Raw genomic sequence first — 22,013 nt, 5'->3', positions numbered from 1 at the left:
CCCAGGTTCCCAGTCTTTCCAGGAGTTTACAGCTTACAGCTTGCTCTGCTGAACGACAGAGGTTGCATTGCGGCAAAAATGAGTATGGTTTTGAAAACTGAGCTTTCTTCACGATGTCCTTTTCGACAGTAATATCCCCAGCTGCTAATGGATTGGAGGTAATGACCAATGAGGGACCAATCTGGAAACCCTTGCCCTGTTAGACCTGTTACCCTGGAAATAGAGCTCTTTCAGCTCTATGGGAGAAAAAGATCATTTACCCTCTTTAAGATCCGCCCTTAAAAAGAGAGCGAAAAAATGATTTTAAGGACTGTGTATTATATGTTAGGATGAGGAGTGCAGCATGGGAAAATAGGGAAAGGGGTGGGGGAGAAAGGTTCAGAAAAAAGAGGGGGGGGGGGGTGGGGCGGTAAATGGCAACTTATGTGATCAAAACCTCCCTAGCACCAGTGACCAGGAAACTTATCAAACTACCTAAGAATCTCCAACTGTTAGTATTCCTCATGTTCCCCCTGGGTATGGGGGAAGGATTCTAGCAACAAATGCATGATAGAATAGGGACGGTGTTTCAGACAGCTCGGAAGGCCCAAGGACTGAGTCCTGGTGTTAAGACCAGTTTATTAGTTGGATTAGTAAATCAGTAATTAAAATCAATTGATTGACAAAAAGTATCAGCATCCACAGAATGTAACAAATTGGATAATTCAAATTGTAATAGTGGTTTACTTTGCAGGGTTCATTACATACAAGGGAACGTGTGGAACAAGATAGAAGAGGAGTGTTAAAAGAGACAGAAGAACAAGTAATATTATAGTATAGTCAACCCTCCTGTAAGCAGTGACCCAAAAGACAAGCCTAGGTGGGCACTTACTAGAGGGTGGACCACAAGTACTGTTGTGTGTTTTAGTTCTCTGTGATCAACTTTGCTTAAACTGGCAAACAATAAAGCTGATTTTGATGCATTTATTGTTGATTATTATTCAACACATGCGCACGCTGCCCATATATGGTCAAAATGTTAACGTTATCTGTCATCCGTACATAACAGATATCCTGCGATATACGTAGGTTGCGAAGATTCGTCCAAAATCTTGTAAAGCGCTGCATTATTACAGTTTTTCTTTCTGCAAATTGTGTTTCGTTGACAATTTGTTGAATAATAAAACAATTATCCTGCTCAATCTTGTGGAATATCGTCTGATTTTAGCCAACTCGGCCTATGGCCTCGTCTGCTAAGTATCAGGCGATATTCTACGCGATTTCGCAGGATAATTGTTAATTATATTTCCTTGAGTGGTATATACAAGGAAGAAGCATGTGTGTAATGTTCAGTGGTAGCTTGGGTATTTCACCAATGGAGTGTGTGGTCAAAGAGCTGGACTTACATTTAGACTTTGCTTTTCAGCTGTGTCAAGTTGACCTTCAGATTCAGCAGTGGAAAGAACATCTTTTGCAGCAGTATAATATTGAATTTGAGGAAATCAATAAAAAGCAATGGTTTGTATAAAAATGGGTTTGCCAATTATTACATCTCCTGAAACTGTGGATAACTCTAATCTCTTGCAAATTATGGCTATTACAATTTTGTATTGTAATCTTTCTAAATTACTTATTTCTGTTTTATTTTCCTTGGAAGAGTTTTCTAAAATTCAATTAGGATATATTTAAATCTAGCCTTAGTAATTTGATGATGCATAATTTTGTGCAAATGCTCATTAATAAGTAGAAAACTGGCTTGTGCAGTAATTTGAAATACATTAAATTCCATTATTTCAAAAAGTTCAGAACTTGTAATGTTGAAAGGGATCCAAAGGGACAGTTGGTTTATTAGCATCACACCTACCACATTAGTGTGACATTAACTCATATGAAAAGAACATGTTTGAAAGCCATGGTTAAAACAGTTTTAGCCAAACAAAATTCAATGACTTTTTTAGGACTCAAAACTAATTTTCAAGGACAGAATTTTCATTGCACAGAATGTTGAAGACTTCTTCTGTCAGTCTGCCTAACATTTTTATGATGTACTTAAAATGCAGGCAATACCTATTCTAACGCATTACTAGTAATTTAATACTTCACACAAGTTTAATAAGGGTGAAAATTGCCTTCCAAATTAACAATAATATATATTGTAAAAATGATAATGCTGTTTCAAATTTCAAGGAATTTTTATGGACTTGTGCACATTCAGGGACATTTAGAGATGACAGCCAAAATTCAAGGGCTTTCAAGACTGTATGAACCAATTTGCCCAAAATGTTGTTTTTACTTATACATCACTATTTATATTTGTTTAGCTCTGATGAAGTATCTGTAGTGTTGAAAAAGATTCACAAACAAGAGCAACTGAAGTGGGTCCTGAAGTGCCTTCTGAAAGAGGCACAATTAAGGGATGAGAGTGCTGTTGTTATGCAAACATGGCAAAATAAGAAAGGTCAGTTAAAAATTTGTTAAGAGCTTAAAATGGATTACCTGCTAGTCCAAAAACCATAATTTTATGATCAAATTATTTGAAGAGAGACGAGGGGAAAAAGGGAATAATGGGTTGCAACTTATCATCTAGCTCCCATAGAGAAAAACCTATTCTTGTTCAAAGATGTTAAACAGCTTTTATTTACATGTATTTTAAAAACTTCTTACTAACTTGAAGTAACAGCAGTCTATTTTATTGCAGTGTTCTTATCTTCTGCTAAATCAAAGATAATTCCAGTTGGAACAACTCCACTATACAGCTGGTATCTCAAACTAATGTATTCTTTATTGATTTCAACAACTGGAGATGTACAAAATCCACAGAAGAAAGGTAAAAAACTGTGAAAAGGTTTACTGTATATGGTGAGTTATGTTTAATGACATAAAATGACAGCTTTCCATATATTTAAACTGTTCAACTTTAAAGCTTTATGACTTGTAACATATGCTTGTAAGAATACAGTTTTGAAAGGAACTTAGCACAAACAAAAAAACTGAAAACCTAGATGAGAAATGGTGAGAAATTTGTAAGGAAATATTAACTTCAGAATTCGAGTCACTCATAGGAATATCCACTATTGTTATCAGTGCCTTGTTCTACAAAGTACTTCTGTCAGCAAGTGTTGGTGAATTGGTGTCAAAGTGGCCAGATATTCTGTAAGAAATCAATTCTTTTTTTTTTTTTTTCAGGAAAAGTACTCAGTGTGTCTGACAGGCTCTGTTACAATTTGAAATATGACACTTGTCAAAGTTCTGTATGGTTTAAAGCTGAAAATAAAAAGAAAGCAAAAGAACTCCAGCAGTTAGCTGGAAATGACTGGCTGGAAATGCTCACCTTCAGTACACGACGAAATGGCGTCTGTGTAAATATTACAGCAACAAAATTCGACAGGTATATAATGATATTAACTAGCCTGAGTTTAAATTTCCAATAGAGCTTGTATAAGGAGCTGGATCTCTGCATGTTTTCTTTGGTTTGCGGTTAGGATGGATCTATAAGGTTGGCCATGTGGCGAACATTGCACAGGCGGCAGACAGCTGAGACAGGGTACACCCATGCAGAGTTTTCATAGTTTAGAGTAAAGTCTTGAATTCAAGGCGTTGTCTTAGGTCGGATCTTAGGGGTGATACGTGATGGTTGATCAATCCAACAGATTTAAACTGATGTTTTCAGTGACGTCATCTGTTTAATCACGTACTGTCAGCAGTGTTTTAGTCCAACATAGATAGTAAATCTTGAAGCCAAATCCATACAGGTTGCTGTTTGGAAAATTGGTTGCGTTGCGAGTATGCGTTGCATTTTTAAACTTCAAAATCAGAACACCAATGTTAGGTGAAGGCGTGTATTTAGTTGATAACGATGCAACACTTAACTTTCGGATATAACCAGGCCCTCAAATTCATTAACGTACGCAAGGAAGTGCTACTGCCGCTAATGGGGAACTATCCAACAGGGATTTGTTCCAAATTTGCAGGTTAAGATATTTAGGTGAATCGTTGAAAGAAGAGCAAACAAACTCTTATTGTCTTATAGGTCTTTTCGTGATTCTTCCGAGGCACACGAAAAAGAATTTGAAAACGTCTGACTAACTTATTGCATGCGGCGTGACTTATGATAACCGCCCTTAGACTTTTTAATAGCTTCAGTGCAGTACTTTAGTAGTTTGTAAGCAAACTAGACCATTATTTGTACGTTTCCATTGATATAAATATGTCCTCGGGCTTTTCAGTTGTGCAAGTCGTGCTCATGATAGTATCCCATCGGGAGTTTAAACGTTTATTGTTCTGAGAAGCTACTATATAGGCTTCTGGTACAATAAAATGTTTGGCAATTTTTTTTAAAAAAAATAAATTCTATATCTGCCCTGAATAGCTAGACAAAATAACTGGCTTATATATTTCCTGAGACGCCCCAGACGATATTTCCACAAAATTGTGCAGCTGATTCAATCAGTTGTTAATGTTTCTAATCGCACGGGTCAGGAAATTGGACGCATATATGCTCCAAATGATGTCTGAGAAACAAAGCTTACATAGAACCGGTAGGATATGTGAAACACATAATAATTTGAATAAACACTGACCAACATCTGTAAAAGATTCTTTGAATAACTTATCATAAAATTCCAAAAATTAGCCTCCTCTCCCCCCTCCAAAAAAAGAAGTCCCCCAAAATTCTTTCCGGAAATTGCCTCCTCGAATATAAGCCCATGGGCTAATATTTAGCTAATATTTACTCTTATACAAAGATATCACTCTTCCAATTATTGACGATAAATTTGAGTAAGTGTACTTCGTTACAAGTTCGTGTGGTTGGTGAATTAATGACTCTTTCTATTTTTATTATTTCAGAAGCAAGATGGAATGTGAACAAAGACAAGGGACAAGAAATGAATACATGTGTGATGACACTCAGTATATCATATGCTTCGACCCGCATATCAGCCAGGCTCTTGAACGAAGTTTCACTGAGAGCCTTTTACAAAGACAAGAACCGTCCGCATTTATTACAAATTCTATATGGCCAATTATTGACTTACTGCAGTCCTAGTCAGTACCGCCTCGCATTAGTTTAGTTTGTTATCTGAACAATCAGTCAGCTTTAGACATGTTTTTAGCGTAGAAAGATTAGGTACCAGCTTATTTTGTTATTATTACCGGCCAAAAGGGAATGGATGTCTGAAGAAGAATGGAACCGAGACCTGTTTACCTGCCAGAGTAGTCGGTTCATGCCGGCAGTGAGTTACATAAGCGAGGAAGATTGTATTTAAATCAAGCTTGAAAGACTACTGTACTGTCCATAGTACCATAAGAATCGTTACATGAATTAGGTGTCTTGAGGCTTAGGCAATCACTTCTTCTTTTCTTAGCTACTTTCCAAATGTGTTATTAAAATACGGTTGCCAGGTTTGCTCCAAGACTTTTTGAATTCACCAAGCAAACCACCATTCACTGTGCTCCACCGTTTTTTAGGTGACGTTCATTTAAATTTTGTTCTACCAGTTCCACCTATGTTTTGTGTTTCAATGCAAATACGTTCGCGTAAAAAATAAAGGATCAGCAACGATTAACAAAGAGTTTCTATTCTTTGGAGTGTTCTAGGCATGTCTGGTTCGTTTAGCCTGCGGTGCAAGAAATGACATGAAAAAACTGGTTGAATTGACGCTTCTTGTCGTCAGTACAGATTACTACAGTTAGCATGGCCTGTTTGCGGTTTATAACAAAGCTATTTTTTGATCGTCCCGTTCGAGCTGGACTACGCGCAGTTTGATCAGCGAATGACGGTCGTTAAACACTCCATGGTCTAGATTCAAAGCGTATTTCCTTCCAACACAAGCCTTCTCTGATATTTGTCTAATAAACACGAAGAATTGGTGCGAGATTGTAAATTGTGTGAAGTGTTGTTGTCTCGACTGGTAAATTAATTGTTTGTAGTGTTAAGTAGTGATATGAACTCTATTGTTTGCCGTCACAGTTAGCCAAGTAATGGCTCCATATCTGTCAAGAATAATGATTACTTGGCCACGCGCGATTCCCATAGCAACAAGTGAAAAGTGGCATTAAAACTTTTACATATGAATAAGTTACGTCACATTTTTTTGAATGCTGTCTGTTTTCACTTAAGCCGAGCTATTGTTTGGATTATTGTACAAAATTTATAACAGGCCAGCCTCTTGGGAGCTGATGTTGCTTGGCGCTAGGCGAGTTCATTTGTTTGCACATTTAGTTGTTTGCAGTCTTGGATCTCGTGGCCATGTACATGAACCACATAGTGCTTTAAGAGTATTACAATCAAAATGACAGTCGATCTAACGGATTTGTTGGATCTAGCCATTAGTCCTCAAATCGGACCTGTGAATTTCTTTCATTTGCGGAATCTTTTACACACTATCGTGGAGCATTTTGGAATCGGTGAAATTGAAGCACAGCAAGCAGAGATCAGAGGTCCACAATCAATCAGATCTTCATCTCAAGCTTCTAGCAGCGATGATGATTCTTCAGATAGCGAGGAAGATGAAGGTGAGTGTTTTCACTGCCCTTATGGCCCGCATTTTCTTCAATTGGATTCAAGAACTTAATACTCATTAAAGTTATCAAAGTTTTTTCCGGCATTTTTATGGCATTAATTGGAACTAATATCCTCGTTGCAATATTACCTTGTTGATTGTTTTCAAAGTATAAGATTAAACGGTTTGTTTCGCGTAAAAAAACACGACCTTTTCGACTTTTTCGTAATCGTGCATTCAAGAACCTTGCTTGTCCAGTTAAGTTTCGGTCTTTTGTTTATATTCACAGCATGTTAAGTACATTAATCAAAACTGATATTGTTTGTTTGTAAGCTCCTCAGGTGCTATTTGTGAACCTTTTTAGTTGGTTGCGTACTTAGTCGTAGTGTTAAGAAACTGTTTAGTATATGTTGATCAACATTTTATTCAGTGACAAACTCCTCTTCTATTTGCATTATTCTAATTATAAAGTCATGAGAAGTCACAAAAGCAAACTAACCGATTACGCAGACAACTTAAATACATTAGGCCTTTCTGGACGTCAGTAGCATGTACACGAATTGAAAAGGATCCGCAGACAGCCAGACAGCTTAGTAGAACTTGTAAAATATGCAAAGGAGCGGACAACTTTATCGCTTCAACGCGAATAGTGCTAAGAAGCTGAATTTCTAAACACAAAAGAAGTAAGGTTAATTTGTCGGTTTAAACTCCCAAGTCACTCTCGCATTGTAGTATTGAAGTGACAAATCGGCGGGCAGTTTCTCAATGATGAGAAGTGATTGTATCATGAACACTTCGACTTACAAATTGAAATCAGGCTAGTTCATACCTGCAACGCAGGCATAAGAAGAAACAAAAAAATTATTAGTTTGATTTTTCGCCTTGATTAACTTTTTAAAACAAAGATGTGAGAAGTGTTGCAGACCAGTTTTAGTTGATCTGGCTGCCTTTGTTTTAAAAGTGATCCAAATCCTCCTCCCTTAATCAAATGCGATACAGTACTCATACAGCAATAATCACTTCTTATGCGATACAGTACTCATACAACAAAAATCACTTCTTATGTGCACTACACATTGTATGAGCACTGTATGCGAAATTTTTCTAAAGTGCTGCGCGTGTGTCTATTACTTTGTGCTTGTACTTTATCGCGCACGCGAATTATTAGACTGTCCACAGCCCTCTATTTTTTCGTGTTTTTCGATCGATGAGCGCGCGGTGAGAACAGCGAGAGAACTGGACGCCAGCGCAAAACGGAAGAAGCAAGAGGGTGGGGGGCGGGGAGCGAAAAAAGTTGAAAAATCTAGAGGCTGTGGACAGTCTACACGCGAATCTTAGCTTTGTTCAAAAGTTTGTGCATGCGTTGAACGGTGGACGCCAGTAATGTGGCCACGATTCAAATAAAACTCGTGCTGATAAGTACCACATTCATAGAATCTATCGAAACCAAAACTAATTAAACGTCGCTTATTTTTAATTTCCACTAAGCTAATTTACATGAATTTTTTGAAGGCCTTAGCCGCGCAGGCAGTGGAAACTTCTTGGACGAGTGACCACATTGTAACATGCCAAGTTTCCAAGATGGACATTTTGTTTAACATTTTTCTTTCATTTTGAAAGTTTTCTGTTTAGAAAACGCACAATTTTGACGGGCAAAAGTTAAATTTGGCTGTTATAAAGAAGTATGTAAGAATAAGAAGTATCAACAGAATGGATCACAATTATCCTGTATCAAGATGGGTTCAAATCACTCCGACTTTGTTTCTGTAGGTGACAAGCTTATTTGTTTAGTTGTTGACATAGCTACCAATTTCGAAACAATTTTTTCTCTTCACAGAAAGCGAAGAAGATTCTGTAGACGATGGTCACGTGAGCGAAGAAGAAGTGACGCAGACCATAATAGATGAAGACGGTCAGGAGAAGACTGTCACTGTTATGGTTCAGAAACCACCCAAACCAAAGAAACGACAGTCTGAGCTCGGCGAGCAAGACGGCAACGACAAGGATGGCGAAGAAAAGAAGAAACGCAAGGACAAAGAGAAATCGAGACATAAAGACAAAGACAGCTCAAGAGAGAAAGACAGAAAGCATTCAAAACATGACAAAGAGGGCGACGAGAAGGAGGACAAAAAGAAGAAGAGAGAAAAGGAAAGAACTAGTTCATATGGCGCTGATTCTGTATACGGCAAGAAAGATGACAAGAAGAAGGAACGAAAACTGACAATGGACGGGTTATCTGAAGCACCAGAGTTGATTAACATTAACCGCAGGCTGGAGGCAGCTGAGACAGGGATTAAAGGTCTCAGGAATATCATCGACTCCATGGTGAATCAGGTGGACTTTGGTGATGAGGTGGGAGGAATGCTGAAAGCACAACTTGATCAGGTTCAACAACAGCTGAATAAAGTGGAACTCGTGCCCGAGGGTGAAGCTGTAAAGAAGGAAAAGAAACGGAAAGGATCCAAAGCTAAGGGAGCTCAAGACGTACCTAAGGATGGGATCATCACTGAAGGATCTCAGCAAGGCCCAGGCGCTGTTCTGGGACAGGGTCAGCCCATGAACATTATTCCTGTTATCCCACCCCCTGATAAGATGTCGCAGGATATGCCCAAGCTACAACCGGGTCGCCTGCTTTCAAGGAAAGATGAAAAGCGTAAGATAAGCTTGCCAATGAAAGGTGATCGACCTCCCAGCCAGGGAGATAAAGCGCCGCTACGAAAACGCACTACGCTAGACGACTTGAAGTTACGTAAGAAGGCACGAGAGGAAGGTGTGACTATTGAGGAGATAGAGGCGCGAGAAGCAGCTCAGGAAAGCAAGAAAGAAAAAAAGGGTAAAGAAAAAGAGAAAGAAAAGGGAAAAGAGGATGAAAAGGAAAAGGCGGACAAGAAGAAAGGTGAAGAAAGCAGTTCTGATGAGGAATCAATTGACTCGGAGGAGGAAAGAGAAGCAATGGAGGAAATGATAATGGAGGAGATAGAAGCAGCGCTAGAGAACACAGACGACCCAGAAGCACAAGCCTACGCTCTGCGCCTCAGCATCGAGCAGATGAATAACATGAAGAAAAGCTTTTCACAATCACAGGAAGAGTTTAAAAAAGAAATGGAAAAGAATAAGAGAGCCATTGATCTGATCGCCAAGGATCTGGCCGCTTTCCGCTCTGCGAGAAAAGCTCAGGTAAGCACATGATTTGTAGTTATTTATGTCAGCGTTTCAGAGGCAGTGTTGACGCAGGAAGCCGTATTGTTCAGTCCTATTCATATCAAACGCCAGTAATAGGTTAACGAAACAAGATTACTTGTTTCTTGAACCTTTGTTACACTTGACTAGCTAAGCTGGGCACTGGTACCAAGGTCAAGATGGACGGATATTATTGCGAGTTCCTGAAACATAGTCGCGCACACAAATAAGGCGACCAATATCCAGCCATCTTGACCGAACAAGATTGGTCAAAAAAGGATTTATTATATGGCATAAAAAACACTGTTTTTGCAGGACACCAAGCAGGCAAGAGGTGCCTGTTTGGGTGACCAATCACAGAGCAAGATTTAGAACACTTGTTCTATAGTACAGTTCCTATCTTTTCACAGGACGCTGAAGGCTTCAATGCGGTACATCACGTGCACAGCATGGTGCTTGAACTGCAAGCCAAACACGAGAAGCTGGTCCAGACTACCGCAGAGCTTGTGAACGAGTACAACAGGCGCGAAAAGAGCCTGGAAGAACTCTATGGTTCAATTGATAGACTGGAACAGAACAAGGCTGATAAAAAACACGTCAGTCAAGAAATCGGCATCAAGGTAAGTTCAGTTCACGAGTAGGATCTGCTCATTGTCAAATCTTCCTAAAGTTTATTAGCCTAAGGGCAGCAACAGTGAAAGTTCCAGAATATTCTTAGCGTTTACTGTTAGTTATAAAAATCGCAAGAATGTTTAGTAGCCAATGTTAACGCGGAAGAGAAAAATCGTTAAACCGTTTTTTAAAGAATTGTTTTTAAACAGCTAACCTATTGAGCAGTGCTTAACAAACTTTAAATTGTTAAGCTTGATTTAATCTCCTTCGAGCCTGAGCCTGTCCGACTATCCTAGACTTGATCAAGGAGGAAGTAGGTTTACCTCCCCGGGGGAGATTTACAAGTAATGGCAACAAGCCTGTCTTATAAAGTCCGCTATAGTCCAGTGAAACGCATAGGAGATTGAACAAAATAAAACATTTAGCAATTAAAAATAATAAAAAAGGTTGTGGCGTAGTAATGTAAACTTTGCAGTTGTAGTATAATAATCGGTTGCGTTATCAAACTGTTTCATCCACCCACCCAACCTACAGAAGCAACCTTACCATAAAGCAAGGGTCACTTGACGTTTTTGTTTTGTTTCCGTCCCCTTCACACAGGCCGACAAGGGAGACCTGGAGTCTAAAGTGAGTGTGAACCAATTTGACGAGAGCTTTAACCTCCTGGACCGCGGGCTCAGTGACGCGCTGGAAAAAATGGAGAGTCAAATGAGTATCGAGGATGCATTGAAAGAAACTCTGCAAGAGTTACAAAGCAAGTTGCATCTCAAACTGGATAGGCAGGAGCTGGATTCTCTCCGAGATCAGCTGGAATCACGCATCAGAGATGTGCAAGTTGTACGAGCTACTGTAAAGGAGAAGCCTGACGATGGAGAGCCGGCTGGATTTAGAAGGTAATGTCTTGTACAGATGACAGGATGGCCTGTTTTGTGGGTAACGATTTGCAATAGCGGACCTCAGACGTCTGTTATGCCTTTTTTATCCTAAAACTTTAGAACTTCATTTTTTCCGTACAGTGTAAAGTATAAAACAAATTTCCATGTAAAATGTGTAACCAACCAAACTATTCATATGATACTACGTCCCATTGCTGGAGTTGACTTCGATCACAAGCATAAACTGTTTTGACGTTATCATTTGTGTTGTTTCCAGGAACAAGACGGAAAAAGTTCACTGTATATCATGTGACCGCCCGTTGGAGGTTCAACCGGGGGGAATTGGGCCCAACATGCCTAAGATGCAAGGTTTGCCGGGACAGAAGTCTTCCAAACCCTACACGACATTTGAACTGGAACACATCCGCCAACATCAAAAGATGAACATCGCTAAGAAGCCTCCAGTGATAGGCGCTGACCTTGGTTACCAGGCACAGAAGCTCAAGAATGAGGTAGTGGCCATGACAGGTCTTGTTGATCTGATAGAGCTGCCTCCCTCCCAGAGGTACTGTGGAGGCTCACACACCATCATGCATCCATTCCGCCGGTCTTTCAAGACAACAGGTTCTCATTTCAACCAATACGTCGTTATACGCGAGGACAGTGACGCGTCTGTCACGTTACCTAAAAGGGACTTCATAGTGCCACGCGACAGTAACCTAAAGCGGTACATGAAACCTAAGCTACCTGCTATAGGACAGTCCAATACTCGAGAACCTTCTCCTCCTCCAGAATACATGGCCGAGTACAATGAGCGACCTGTAAGTGCCCCGGCCACACCTTCAGTGGGTCAAAGGCGTAAACTCAGTTCGCCCCAGGCTCTCGACGAACCATCTAATTCTCCACCTCTAAACGAGGCTGCATCGCCCGTCGAAATGGAAAGAATATCTGTTACAATTCCTTCTCCAGCCGAAGAGGCTTAACGCAAGAATTGATTTAGGATTTAAATTGAAAAGAAGCTAATGTAGCTAAAATTATGTTATACGCAAAAATAATTTGTAGTATAGGTTTTGTAGATTGGTTTGCGGTGCGCTAGCTGTGTGATTGGTGTGCAATATCTCGGTTGGATAATTTGTCCTCAGCCAGGAGTCCATCACTAATGGGCTCCTGCCTCAGTAGGATTATGTCAGTGAAATGACAGGAATGTCTTAAAAATTACTTAATTAAGAAAGCATTTAGTTGCTAAAGTACTCCACAAAAGTGTGCCATTATTGCGAAAGAACTCAGCAAGTGCGAGTGATTTGTTGAAAGTTCAAATTGTAAATATTTTATTTTGATCCTGATCCGACTGTTTATATATATATATTTTTAATTTTAATGTTCAATACTTCTGCGCTTTTTCTTGCAAACATCTGCCTCAACCCAACGCAGAATAGAAACTGAAAGATTTACCCACCTTATTGCCATAAATTCATTGATGAACTTGCGTGAAAAATTCGCACTAGAGTAGTACAACAATCTGGGAATGACTCAGTTCTGAGCAACAGACGATTGAATGAAGTCGTGTGTCGGTGTGTTTTTTTTTCTAAATGGCAATATGTTGTTTTCTTGTAAAGAATTTAATGTTATTTAATGACAAAGAGTTGGATTTAAAATAAAAGTTTGCCTTTTCTCAAAGGTTGCACAAGCATGGTCATTTATTCCAGTTTGTGATAAGTTTGGTGGGTACAGACATCACAGTTCAGATTTAAAGTGAACGTATTCCATTATTTAATGAAAACGTTTTTCAAGTGTTCTTGAGATCGAGACAGCCTTGAAGCGAGGCTGACTGGGCAGAAGTCACGTGTCCAGCTCCAAGTCTTGATAACATTCCTGTATTCAGTAGCTTTCAGTACCATCAAGGTGCAATAGGAACAAGTCCAACATATCCGCACAGTTAGTCAACAACTATAGCTCATGTGTGACCAGTGAGAGAATTCCATTTACATTGTTGCTAAATATGGAAATGTCGTGTAGACAGGACCCATCTTGGCGCATCACATGATCACACCGTTTTAAATGTATAATTGACAGGTGTCATTCAAGATCTCCTTACACCCGTACATGATACGTTTTTGCCGGGCTGCATGGTTTGGGCCTGTCCTTTCGCCTATTGGTACATAAGGAAAGATTATAAAACAAGAAACGAAATCAATTGCCTTTCTACGGTGCAATAAATACACCTCATTCGATGGTTTAACGCATAATACGCGTGGATATTTTGTGAGTTGCGTAATTAAACCATCGAATAAGGGATTTATTATTCCAATATTTATTCCCACTAATTTTGTGTCCGTATTCCTTAAGTTTGTCCGTCCGCACTTTTGCCCAGTTCTACAGTACTAGTGTAATAACGTGGCATATTGTGCGCGTTTTTTTGCCCTAATATGGTAAAATGGCGCAATAGTGACTGTGAAATAATAAAATCGAGTACGTCAATCAAGCACCTCGCGTAGTGGTAATAAATCAACGCAAGACTACTGTGCCCTGCAGAAGTAAATTGTATGTATTTTTAATAAAAACAAACTGCTGTCGACATTTTAAATAAGCTACAGTGGAACCCCAATATAACGATCCTCGATATAACGATATTCCCGATATAACGATGAATATTCTATGTCCCGGCAAAAGTTACAGTAAAATGTATGGGACTGAACCCCGATATAACGATCTTCGATATAACGATATTCCCGATATACCGATTCCGCAGACTGCACCTTAAAATTTAAATAAATGACGAATTGTGTTTAATAGTGACATTTTCAAGCAGTTATTTCGTTCTTTTCGGCCGTTTTTCAGTTGATTGATTGTTGGTTGTTGTTCAGAGGGGCGCATTTTTTTGGAAAACGTGCAACGTCAGCCACGCGACGGCTAATTTTTGGTTTTTCTATTTGGGGTTGAACGCTTTCTTTGAATATTCAGTGGGAGCTAGTTCTTAAAGCGATAAATAAGCAGAATACGTCCGAAAAGTTGCGAGATTCTAAAGTGAAATCCACCAGACTTGTCGTTAACGTTGCCGTCGGTGCGGTCTGTGGAATCGGTCTGCGGTCGTCTTCAAAAACACCAATTATGACGTCAAAAACTCATGCCATTCCTTCCATTTCAGTGCGCACTCAGAGTTCGGAAATCTTCGTATTTTTTGCTGTAATTCACGCTTTAAGGCTCGGAAAGCAAATTTTTTTCTTTATTTTACTCAATAATGGATACTTTAAGCGTTGACCTTTAATATGCAGCTAAAAGTACTTGTTAGGTTTACCCCGATATAACGATATTTTCGGTTATTTTAAGGCCATATCGTTATATCGGGAGTTTCGATATATAAATGATTCCTCGATATAACGCTATAATTTTACTGCTCCCTTGGCATATCGTTGTATCGAGGTTCCACTGTACAAATAGAAAACGTTTTCCGTGTTTCCAAACTCATTACTAACAAAAAGTGGATGTGTGAGAGAAGGCGAAAAGCTATAAGAAACTAAAACATTTTCGTAACTGTTTTAAATGCTCTCACTTTCACGAAAGTTTGCATAACAGTAGAAATAGGAAAGACAATTTTCTCTTTCTTTAATGAAACGAATGTGCAGTAACTGACAGTACTGACATGCAGTAAACAACTCAGTTTACAGCATGCCCACGGTCCAGACAAGTGAAGATCAGATTGGGCAACATACAGGCATCACTAGAATAGTCGGGAGTAAGGAGTTGCTTTTATCGTTACCATTATTATTATCATAAGTGCTTTCAGGTGTAACCCAATTGCAGCAAGTGAAATTTTGTAAAAGTATAATGAAAAACTAATGATTAGGAGCCGTCTCAATGCTTCAAAAACAGTAGTTATTCCTCAAGAATATATTCCGCTTACTTAGAATATAATAGCAATGTTTAAAATACCAGCCAGAATTTGAGTAACAAAAGACTTTGGCTTACGGTGGAAGTTGTGTGGCAGGTTTTGTTTTCTCCTGTGTTGATCCAGGCGGGTTGTCAGCTGGTTTTCTTGGTGAGCTGATATGGTAGGGATAAAACTGCAAACAAAAAAGTTACACTCCTTAACTCCTGATTACACAACTGTCATCTAAAATTTGGAACAGTTTTAAACGAACTCCTCGATCTTCATTAATGTTCATTTAACAGGCCAATATGTGAATTTTATAGGAGCCAGATGAGACAAGGAGGGAATAAAACAGGAAAACAAACACCGCCCAATAGACTCAGTCCGTAATTTTGATCCACTAATCCCCATTCGTTTCTCCCCCTGCATATTCACGGGACTAGCTACCACTGTAAACCTATGACCTCAAAGAACAAGAAGACTGTACTAAAACGTATGAAGATCATGCCCCTTAATCATGCGGTCCCACTATGAAGTGATGGCACCTCGACCCCAGATTTTACACCTTTCAGGGACCCGTTTCTTGAAGGTCCCGTTTCTTGAAGGTCTTCAAGGTTTCTTGAAGTTTTTGCACCCGAAAAGAAATAGCAAAATCTCAAACCTTATAATTACAGAGCTGTTTAATCCCATGACATTTTTAATATGAACAGAGGTTTCCTTCATACAAAGTTTCAGGCCTATACACTTCTCTGTTTTTAAAACACAGATAATTTAAAATGGCTTTACGCGCCCGAAAAGTTTTCGGGACTTTCAAGAAACGGGCCCCAGGTGTGAAATCATAAAAAGTCGTCAAATTACAAATTAGGCCACGTTGTGGAGTCAAATGTCGAGAAATTGAAAAAAACTACACGCAGAAATCGTTTTTCGTTGCCTCTTTTCTGAATGAAGTGGTCACGCAATCAGTGCAATAAATAAATAGGTCAAAAAATAAATTGTACGTTTTCATTCAATCCTGAAGGTGGAGTACTCTTTAAATATTTTATTATAAGCTAAAATAGCTCCAAATCACTTAAAACGGCCCTTGAAACGCAAAATGCATCCTTGTTTTTCACCAGAACCACGTTTAACAACTTTTTAGTTCGTGCATGCACACAAATCAATATTTTGAGATTTTAGGCTTTTTTAGGCGTTTCGGTTTTTTTTTTTCGCTTTTCTTTTTTCTCTTTTTCCTTTCTTTTTGCTGCAGTGTTTAGCCTTCTACCAGGCTTCTTTCAAGTAGAAGAATTTCCGCGAAAGCGCAAACAAGAACTACTTACCATGGACAAGCAAAGGGTGGAAAGGGGAAATTTTCCTCTGAGTTTTTCACTAAAATTTTGAAGCGTTTTGGTGAATATTTCAAGCTCCATCAATCTAATCACGCTGGTTTAGGTATCGTTGGAAAGGTCTTGGTCTGCTTCACAATTTGAGCATAGATGTCGCCTTTCTGGGTGAAAGGTGATGACGTCACAAGCGGGACAAATGCCCGGATCCTTTACGGCCGGTTTAGGCCGGTTTAGGAGTCAATGGGTTAAACCCTTCCCTATTTAAGATCAAAGCATACCCTGAGGAACTGCTTCGGTTTTCGTTTTAAGCATTTGAGAAGAACTTCAAAACATAGACATTTTCTATACTCTATTTGAGACCAAACCGGCTTGAAAGCCATACCCTTTAGCGCTGCACAAACCTAAGTTTTATAGAAGGAGTACTCCCCCAAGCATTCAAATTATTTGGTAAATAATTTGTTTGTTAAACTCAATGATGACGGTTAATCCAACATATCAGTAACAGAGGTGTGAAAATATGCGCAATGAAAGTAAAAGCTTTAGAGTCATTATTATAACAAGTAGTAAATGTTGTTTTACCGAGATTCTGATCTCTCTTGCAAACCTGTCCAGGATGTTCTTCATTTCAAGTTGACATGTTTTCTGTGGGCTCAATGTCAGGTACTACAGAACAGTACACAGAGAAAACAATTATTATTATGAATCTGAAAGGAAATTCTTTGCTCATTGTTTATTTTTCCCAATTTAAGTGGATGTTTGTTGACGAAAAATACAATTCTGGGACTGGGAGAGTGTCTTTATAATTTTGAAAGTGGTTGAAGTCTTAGATCCAAATTAAAATAATATAATTAAATGTATGCACCTTATACATGTCACATAAGTTCAAGAAAATAATATTCAGTAGGGAAGAAGGAAGCAACAGAAATTATACACTTTTTTGAAAAGGTGAAAAATAAATCTGAGTAATCCAAAACTCTAAACCATCTTTCCAGTGTTGGAGTTATTTGTGGAATAGTTTACCTTCCACTGAATTCTCTCACAGCTGTGAATATCATGAACTACAGGCAGACTAAGTTTGATTTTCTTCACGGTATGAAGGTCTGAAAAAAAAATGCAAAATAAAAACAGATTAACCAGAAACTGCTATAATAGCTTTGACAGTGTAACAGCTTGACAGCACAAAATGTTAATTACTGCTTGAGTGTTTAAATATACATACAGTTATTATATGACATGGTGAAATCCTCTAACAAGTCCCAGAGGCTCTGTTGAAAGAAACAATCTTTTTAAACACTCAAGTTTTGTAGCACCTTTAAACTATTTCCCCTAAATGGGACACTGTCCCGCCACAGGTAAATTACTCCCCTGTACTCTCTCAATAATTAACAATAAATATTATAGCCTTTAGCCTTTTAAAATTATTACTTAAATTTATGTACCGGTAATTGTTTTATTATTCAATAAATTGTCAAAGAAACACATTTCACAGCTAGAATAACTGTGATTAGGCAGCACTTTGTAAGACTCTTGCAAGAGATACTTTTGACTTATTAGCTTGATTCAACTTATGGACCATATTTAATTGACTTCTGACACATATGCACAAAATTATAAAAATAACATTTATATGAAATGAATATATGAAATTCATATATTTGTACTGTGGATATACATTTTAAGCAAATGAAAGATCATCACAGTAATGTACTCAACTTAAGCAGTTGAGAAAAGCAAGCCTGAAAAAAAATTCAGGCTTGGACAGGAATCGAACCCATGATCTCTGCGATGCTAGTGCAGCGCTCTTATATTAACCAACTGAGCTACAATGTATGGGTTCAATCATGGGTTCGATTCCCATTCAAGCCTGAATTTTTTTTCACGCTTGCTTTTCTCAACTGCTTAACTTGAGTACATTACTGCGATGATCTTTCATTTGCTTAACTTACTTACTTACTGCGTGCCTGTGTGGCACATAGGGCCCATTTGCTTAAAATAACATTAATTGTGGCATTTCTTAAAAAGGAAATCCACACTCTCCAATGGATGGGAAGACCTTTTCACCCTCCTGTTAAATGCCCCCCTCCCCCTCTTTCCAAGGCCTGTCTGGATTTCCATTTATGTTTAGGGGGAGGGAGGGTGAGGGGAATGACCCATAATAACCCACTGCACAACACTGCTTCATGAAAGTTACTGAAACATCCCCCCAAAAAGTCTACATGACAAATACTGTCCTTCAACCTACTTTAAATTTGAGGGGCTTGAACATGAGGTCATCTCTCCTGCTTAGTCCTAATGTCCCAAACTTTCCATTGTGGTGTACACCAAGAACCACATGCCTACATAACCACAATCACACACTTACTTGTCATGATCAAATGCTTCCAGCAATTATAAAAATGGTTTTGGAAATCACACACTTGATCAGTTCTCCACATTGATGAAAATTTGCTAATGAGTAACTAACATTTGAATGCTTTTATTTTGTGTACCAGTAGTTAGGGGAAAATTATGTGCAGTGATAATGGTTTGGAGCCAATCTTATTGTGCAGTATTTTCAGTTGGTAATTTTAATCTTGAATTGTGGTATTCTGCAGTATGAATTTTCTTAGCAATTTTCATGGTAATAAAATAATAAAAAATATATGTGATTAAACAAATCATGGCAATTTGTTCAAGGCCCAGGGGGGTACTCTGGCTTGTCAATGACGGGGATGATCGAATGGAGGCAAAACTCAGGACCCAAAAAATCCCTAAGTCTTCCGACATTACCCAAAAAATCCCTGGACCAAAAAATAACCCCCCAAAAAATCCCTTGTCAAATTACCCTTAAATTGCCAGGAGGGCAATAATATAACACAAAGAAAATCATAAAAACTTGAACGCTCGTGTTTTTTTTATTCATCATATAAATACTCCAAGGCCGTGCCAAGGCACTTTAGTTCGTTTTTAATACCCAAAAAATCCCCTATTCAAATCAAGTCACCCCAAAAAATACTTGCCAAATTTTCCAACCCAAAAAAATCCGGGAATCGAAAATTTCAAACCCCAAAAAATCCTTCGATCATCCCCTTCATCTACAAGCCGGAGTACCCCTCGTGGGGTTCAAGGAAGTGAACACGTGATTTCTGTAAATTTGCAAGCAACCAAATCTAGGAGATCTACGCTGTATATATAATTATGGAAGATGTCTCCTCATATAATTTCACATCATGGGAGTAGTTAGATTTAATGAGATAGCAATGGACAAAGGGAAGGAAACAGAAAGTGCATGATCCTACTTTTCCCTTTCCTTCATCGCCCAAAATCAACATCATTTCTGCCCAGTGCTTCAGTTCTTTCCTTTTTTTTACGTGGATGTATGTAGACTGTAGAGAAGTCCTGGAATATATCTTACCTGTAGTAACGTCCATTGAACTGTGTTTTAAAGCTAATTGTAAACCGCTGTAGTTCAGTCATACCACATGTCAGATATCTTTACTTACGTTAAGTGCCATACCTTACATTTAGCTGATTTAAATTTACATAAAAATTATAATTTAAATGGCAAATAATAAGAACTGAAACATCCAAAGTCAATTGATGGCAAGTTAGGAACATGTTACAAGGATACAGTCCCACAATAACAGCCTCAAGGCATTTAATGGGTAATGATTCCCTTATCATTTCCCTTGCTGTATCCATTAACCTAACGAAGAGATGGAAAACAAAAATGTCAGTCTTTGACATGATGTCACTGAACAGATTTCCTTTTATGGAAATAAAATTGATTCATAAACTGTTAGTATAAACACAAGCCTTCTTGGTACAAGCAAAATAAGGGATAAGGGATTGATAAGGAACTTAAAAGTATTTTTCCTAAAAAAGTTCATGAGTTTTTTGATCTGAACTTAGAGGAAGAGTATTAACTAGATGTATGACGACAGACATTACAGTGAAAATGAACAAAACCTCCTGGAAATCCCAGAAATACACGTAAGTCAAGTTTCATTTAAAAAAGACACCACAGACAAACTAAAACACCTGTTAATAAATTAACATAATGATTTATAATTACTAAAAACTTGGTATTATTACCCTGACAATGGCCTCCACTTCTTAATCTCGAAAAATTGAGTACCCGTATGATTGTATCTGTTAGAGCTATGTTAAAGAATGCAACATAATATTAATTTGTAAGAAATTATTTTTAAAGGAAAAGTTACAAGTAGTGGCATAAATTTTAGACCTTTAATATCTATTTGTTTTGGGTAGGATACTGTAGCTGTTGTAGATAGTTGTTGATCAGTCCCAGCTTCTCTTCCACTGACATGACTGGAGTAAACACAGGTGCCGCTACATATGGTACCTAGTTATCAAATTGATATTAATGCCTATCATGGTCAATGATTTATCTCAATTGATTTTTAATTTCAACTACTTAAAAAGTTATCACAGTTTTAAATTGTAATAATTACAATTTTAAAATTTACATTTTGAAAAATTTTTTTTAAGTGTTCGGAAGTTAAGCAGAATGGAAAATTCTTGTGCCTCAGCTAAATCAATCACTATTGAGGGCTTTGAATTGGGTAGAAAGTGGTTAAAACAGTAATTTCTGAATGTTGATAAAGAATATTTATTGTTTCATGATACTGTGATACACTGGTGCACCGGTGTATCATTGCAAATCTACCACAGTTGAACCTCTGTTAATTGATGGCAGGGCTGTATGACATTTGCAGACTTTCATTCTTGCGGTTTTTGAATAGCTCTCAGTCATGGTAATGGTAACACGATATATTCTCTTGGTCTGCAGTCTGCAAATGTCAGACACAGCTAATTGATTAGCCATTATCGAGAGGTTCAACTGTTAACCTTATCACAGGGCAGTAGGCGGGGGGGGGGGGGTGCGGTGGTTGCGTTGGCGGCACCCACCCACAGGCCTCAAAGGTCCACCTAATTGGGGAGTGGGGGTTAAAATGACTTTCAGAATGCAGGAAATGTGGACTGAAACAATTAGATTTTTTCAAAATTTCTCGGGAAGAATACCCTGGACTCCCTGAGATGCTTACACCTCTGGCGCTCGCACCTACCCATGCAAGATCCTGCCTACAGCCCTGATCATAATCTTATGTAAGCTTACTTTTCTTTCTGTTTCGAAATTTAAGTAACAGAGGAAGATTTGTGGGGCATTGCCGACCTGTTGTCCTCTATTATAAATTGAAACCTATACAACTGTAGACATCACCTTGGCTAGCTGCTGGCTCTGTCGTACACTATGGACCATTTGAGCTCCTTTTGGGTGTATTTTCTCCACATGGTGCCACATTCTTTCCCAGGTTTTCTTAGTTATTGGAAAACCATCCTTATTGACATAAAACAGCACCCCACTTTCATCCTCGCTTGGAACATCCTTACTTTCCTCGTCCTCGCGGTTGTCAAATGAACCACACAAATCAGTCATGATGCTGATATCAACTTATTTGTTTACATGTTAGCATCTTTCTTTTACCACTCTGTGCCTATCTTCCTCGGATAGGAAGCTTTCTAACAGTAAAGAATCATAACAAAGATCGACTGCATGATCAGTTTCAGAAGTTTGGGGTTGCTATGCAACCTAGCCCTCTTAACTTATATGAAGTACCTATGACCGTTGAACGCTGCTCTATAGCACGGGCTCATAAAGCAAAACATGGCG

At 38.5% G+C, this 22,013-nt stretch overlaps 3 protein-coding genes across 3 annotated transcripts; 2 read left to right on the top strand and 1 right to left on the bottom strand.

Moving 5' to 3' along the window:
* LOC144636648 (uncharacterized) lies at positions 1-5,864 on the top strand. The gene is made up of 7 exons (XM_078495836.1): positions 1-158; positions 734-802; positions 1,406-1,497; positions 2,301-2,437; positions 2,678-2,806; positions 3,166-3,367; positions 4,828-5,864. Exons 1-7 carry the CDS (start codon positions 114-116, stop codon positions 5,024-5,026), a joined length of 873 nt encoding a protein of 290 aa, XP_078351962.1. The 5' UTR covers positions 1-113; the 3' UTR covers positions 5,027-5,864.
* Positions 5,865-6,166: 302 nt separating this feature from the next.
* Positions 6,167-12,701, top strand: LOC144634176 (uncharacterized). The gene is made up of 5 exons (XM_078493068.1): positions 6,167-6,495; positions 8,320-9,659; positions 10,073-10,282; positions 10,875-11,167; positions 11,427-12,701. Exons 1-5 carry the CDS (start codon positions 6,273-6,275, stop codon positions 12,130-12,132), a joined length of 2,772 nt encoding a protein of 923 aa, XP_078349194.1. The 5' UTR covers positions 6,167-6,272; the 3' UTR covers positions 12,133-12,701.
* A 127-nt stretch (positions 12,702-12,828) lies between these two features.
* Positions 12,829-21,910, bottom strand: LOC144634177 (tubulinyl-Tyr carboxypeptidase 2-like). The gene is made up of 11 exons (XM_078493069.1): positions 21,564-21,910; positions 20,596-20,684; positions 20,414-20,470; positions 19,950-20,024; positions 19,734-19,811; positions 18,582-18,675; positions 17,559-17,604; positions 17,360-17,439; positions 16,919-17,002; positions 15,116-15,210; positions 12,829-13,298 (listed from the first exon to the last, which is right to left on the bottom strand). The coding sequence occupies exons 1-11, from the start codon at positions 21,777-21,779 to the stop codon at positions 13,241-13,243; spliced, it is 972 nt and encodes a 323-aa protein (XP_078349195.1). The 5' UTR covers positions 21,780-21,910; the 3' UTR covers positions 12,829-13,240.
* Positions 21,911-22,013: the final 103 nt, after the last annotated feature.

Source organism: Oculina patagonica, chromosome 13, assembly GCF_052425735.1.
Source record: "Oculina patagonica isolate OP01 chromosome 13, crgOcupat, whole genome shotgun sequence".
In the NCBI taxonomy this organism is placed as follows: domain Eukaryota; kingdom Metazoa; phylum Cnidaria; class Anthozoa; order Scleractinia; family Oculinidae; genus Oculina; species Oculina patagonica.
The sequence above is the reverse complement of the archived record's forward strand: the minus strand, read 5'-3'. Positions and strand labels throughout refer to the sequence as shown.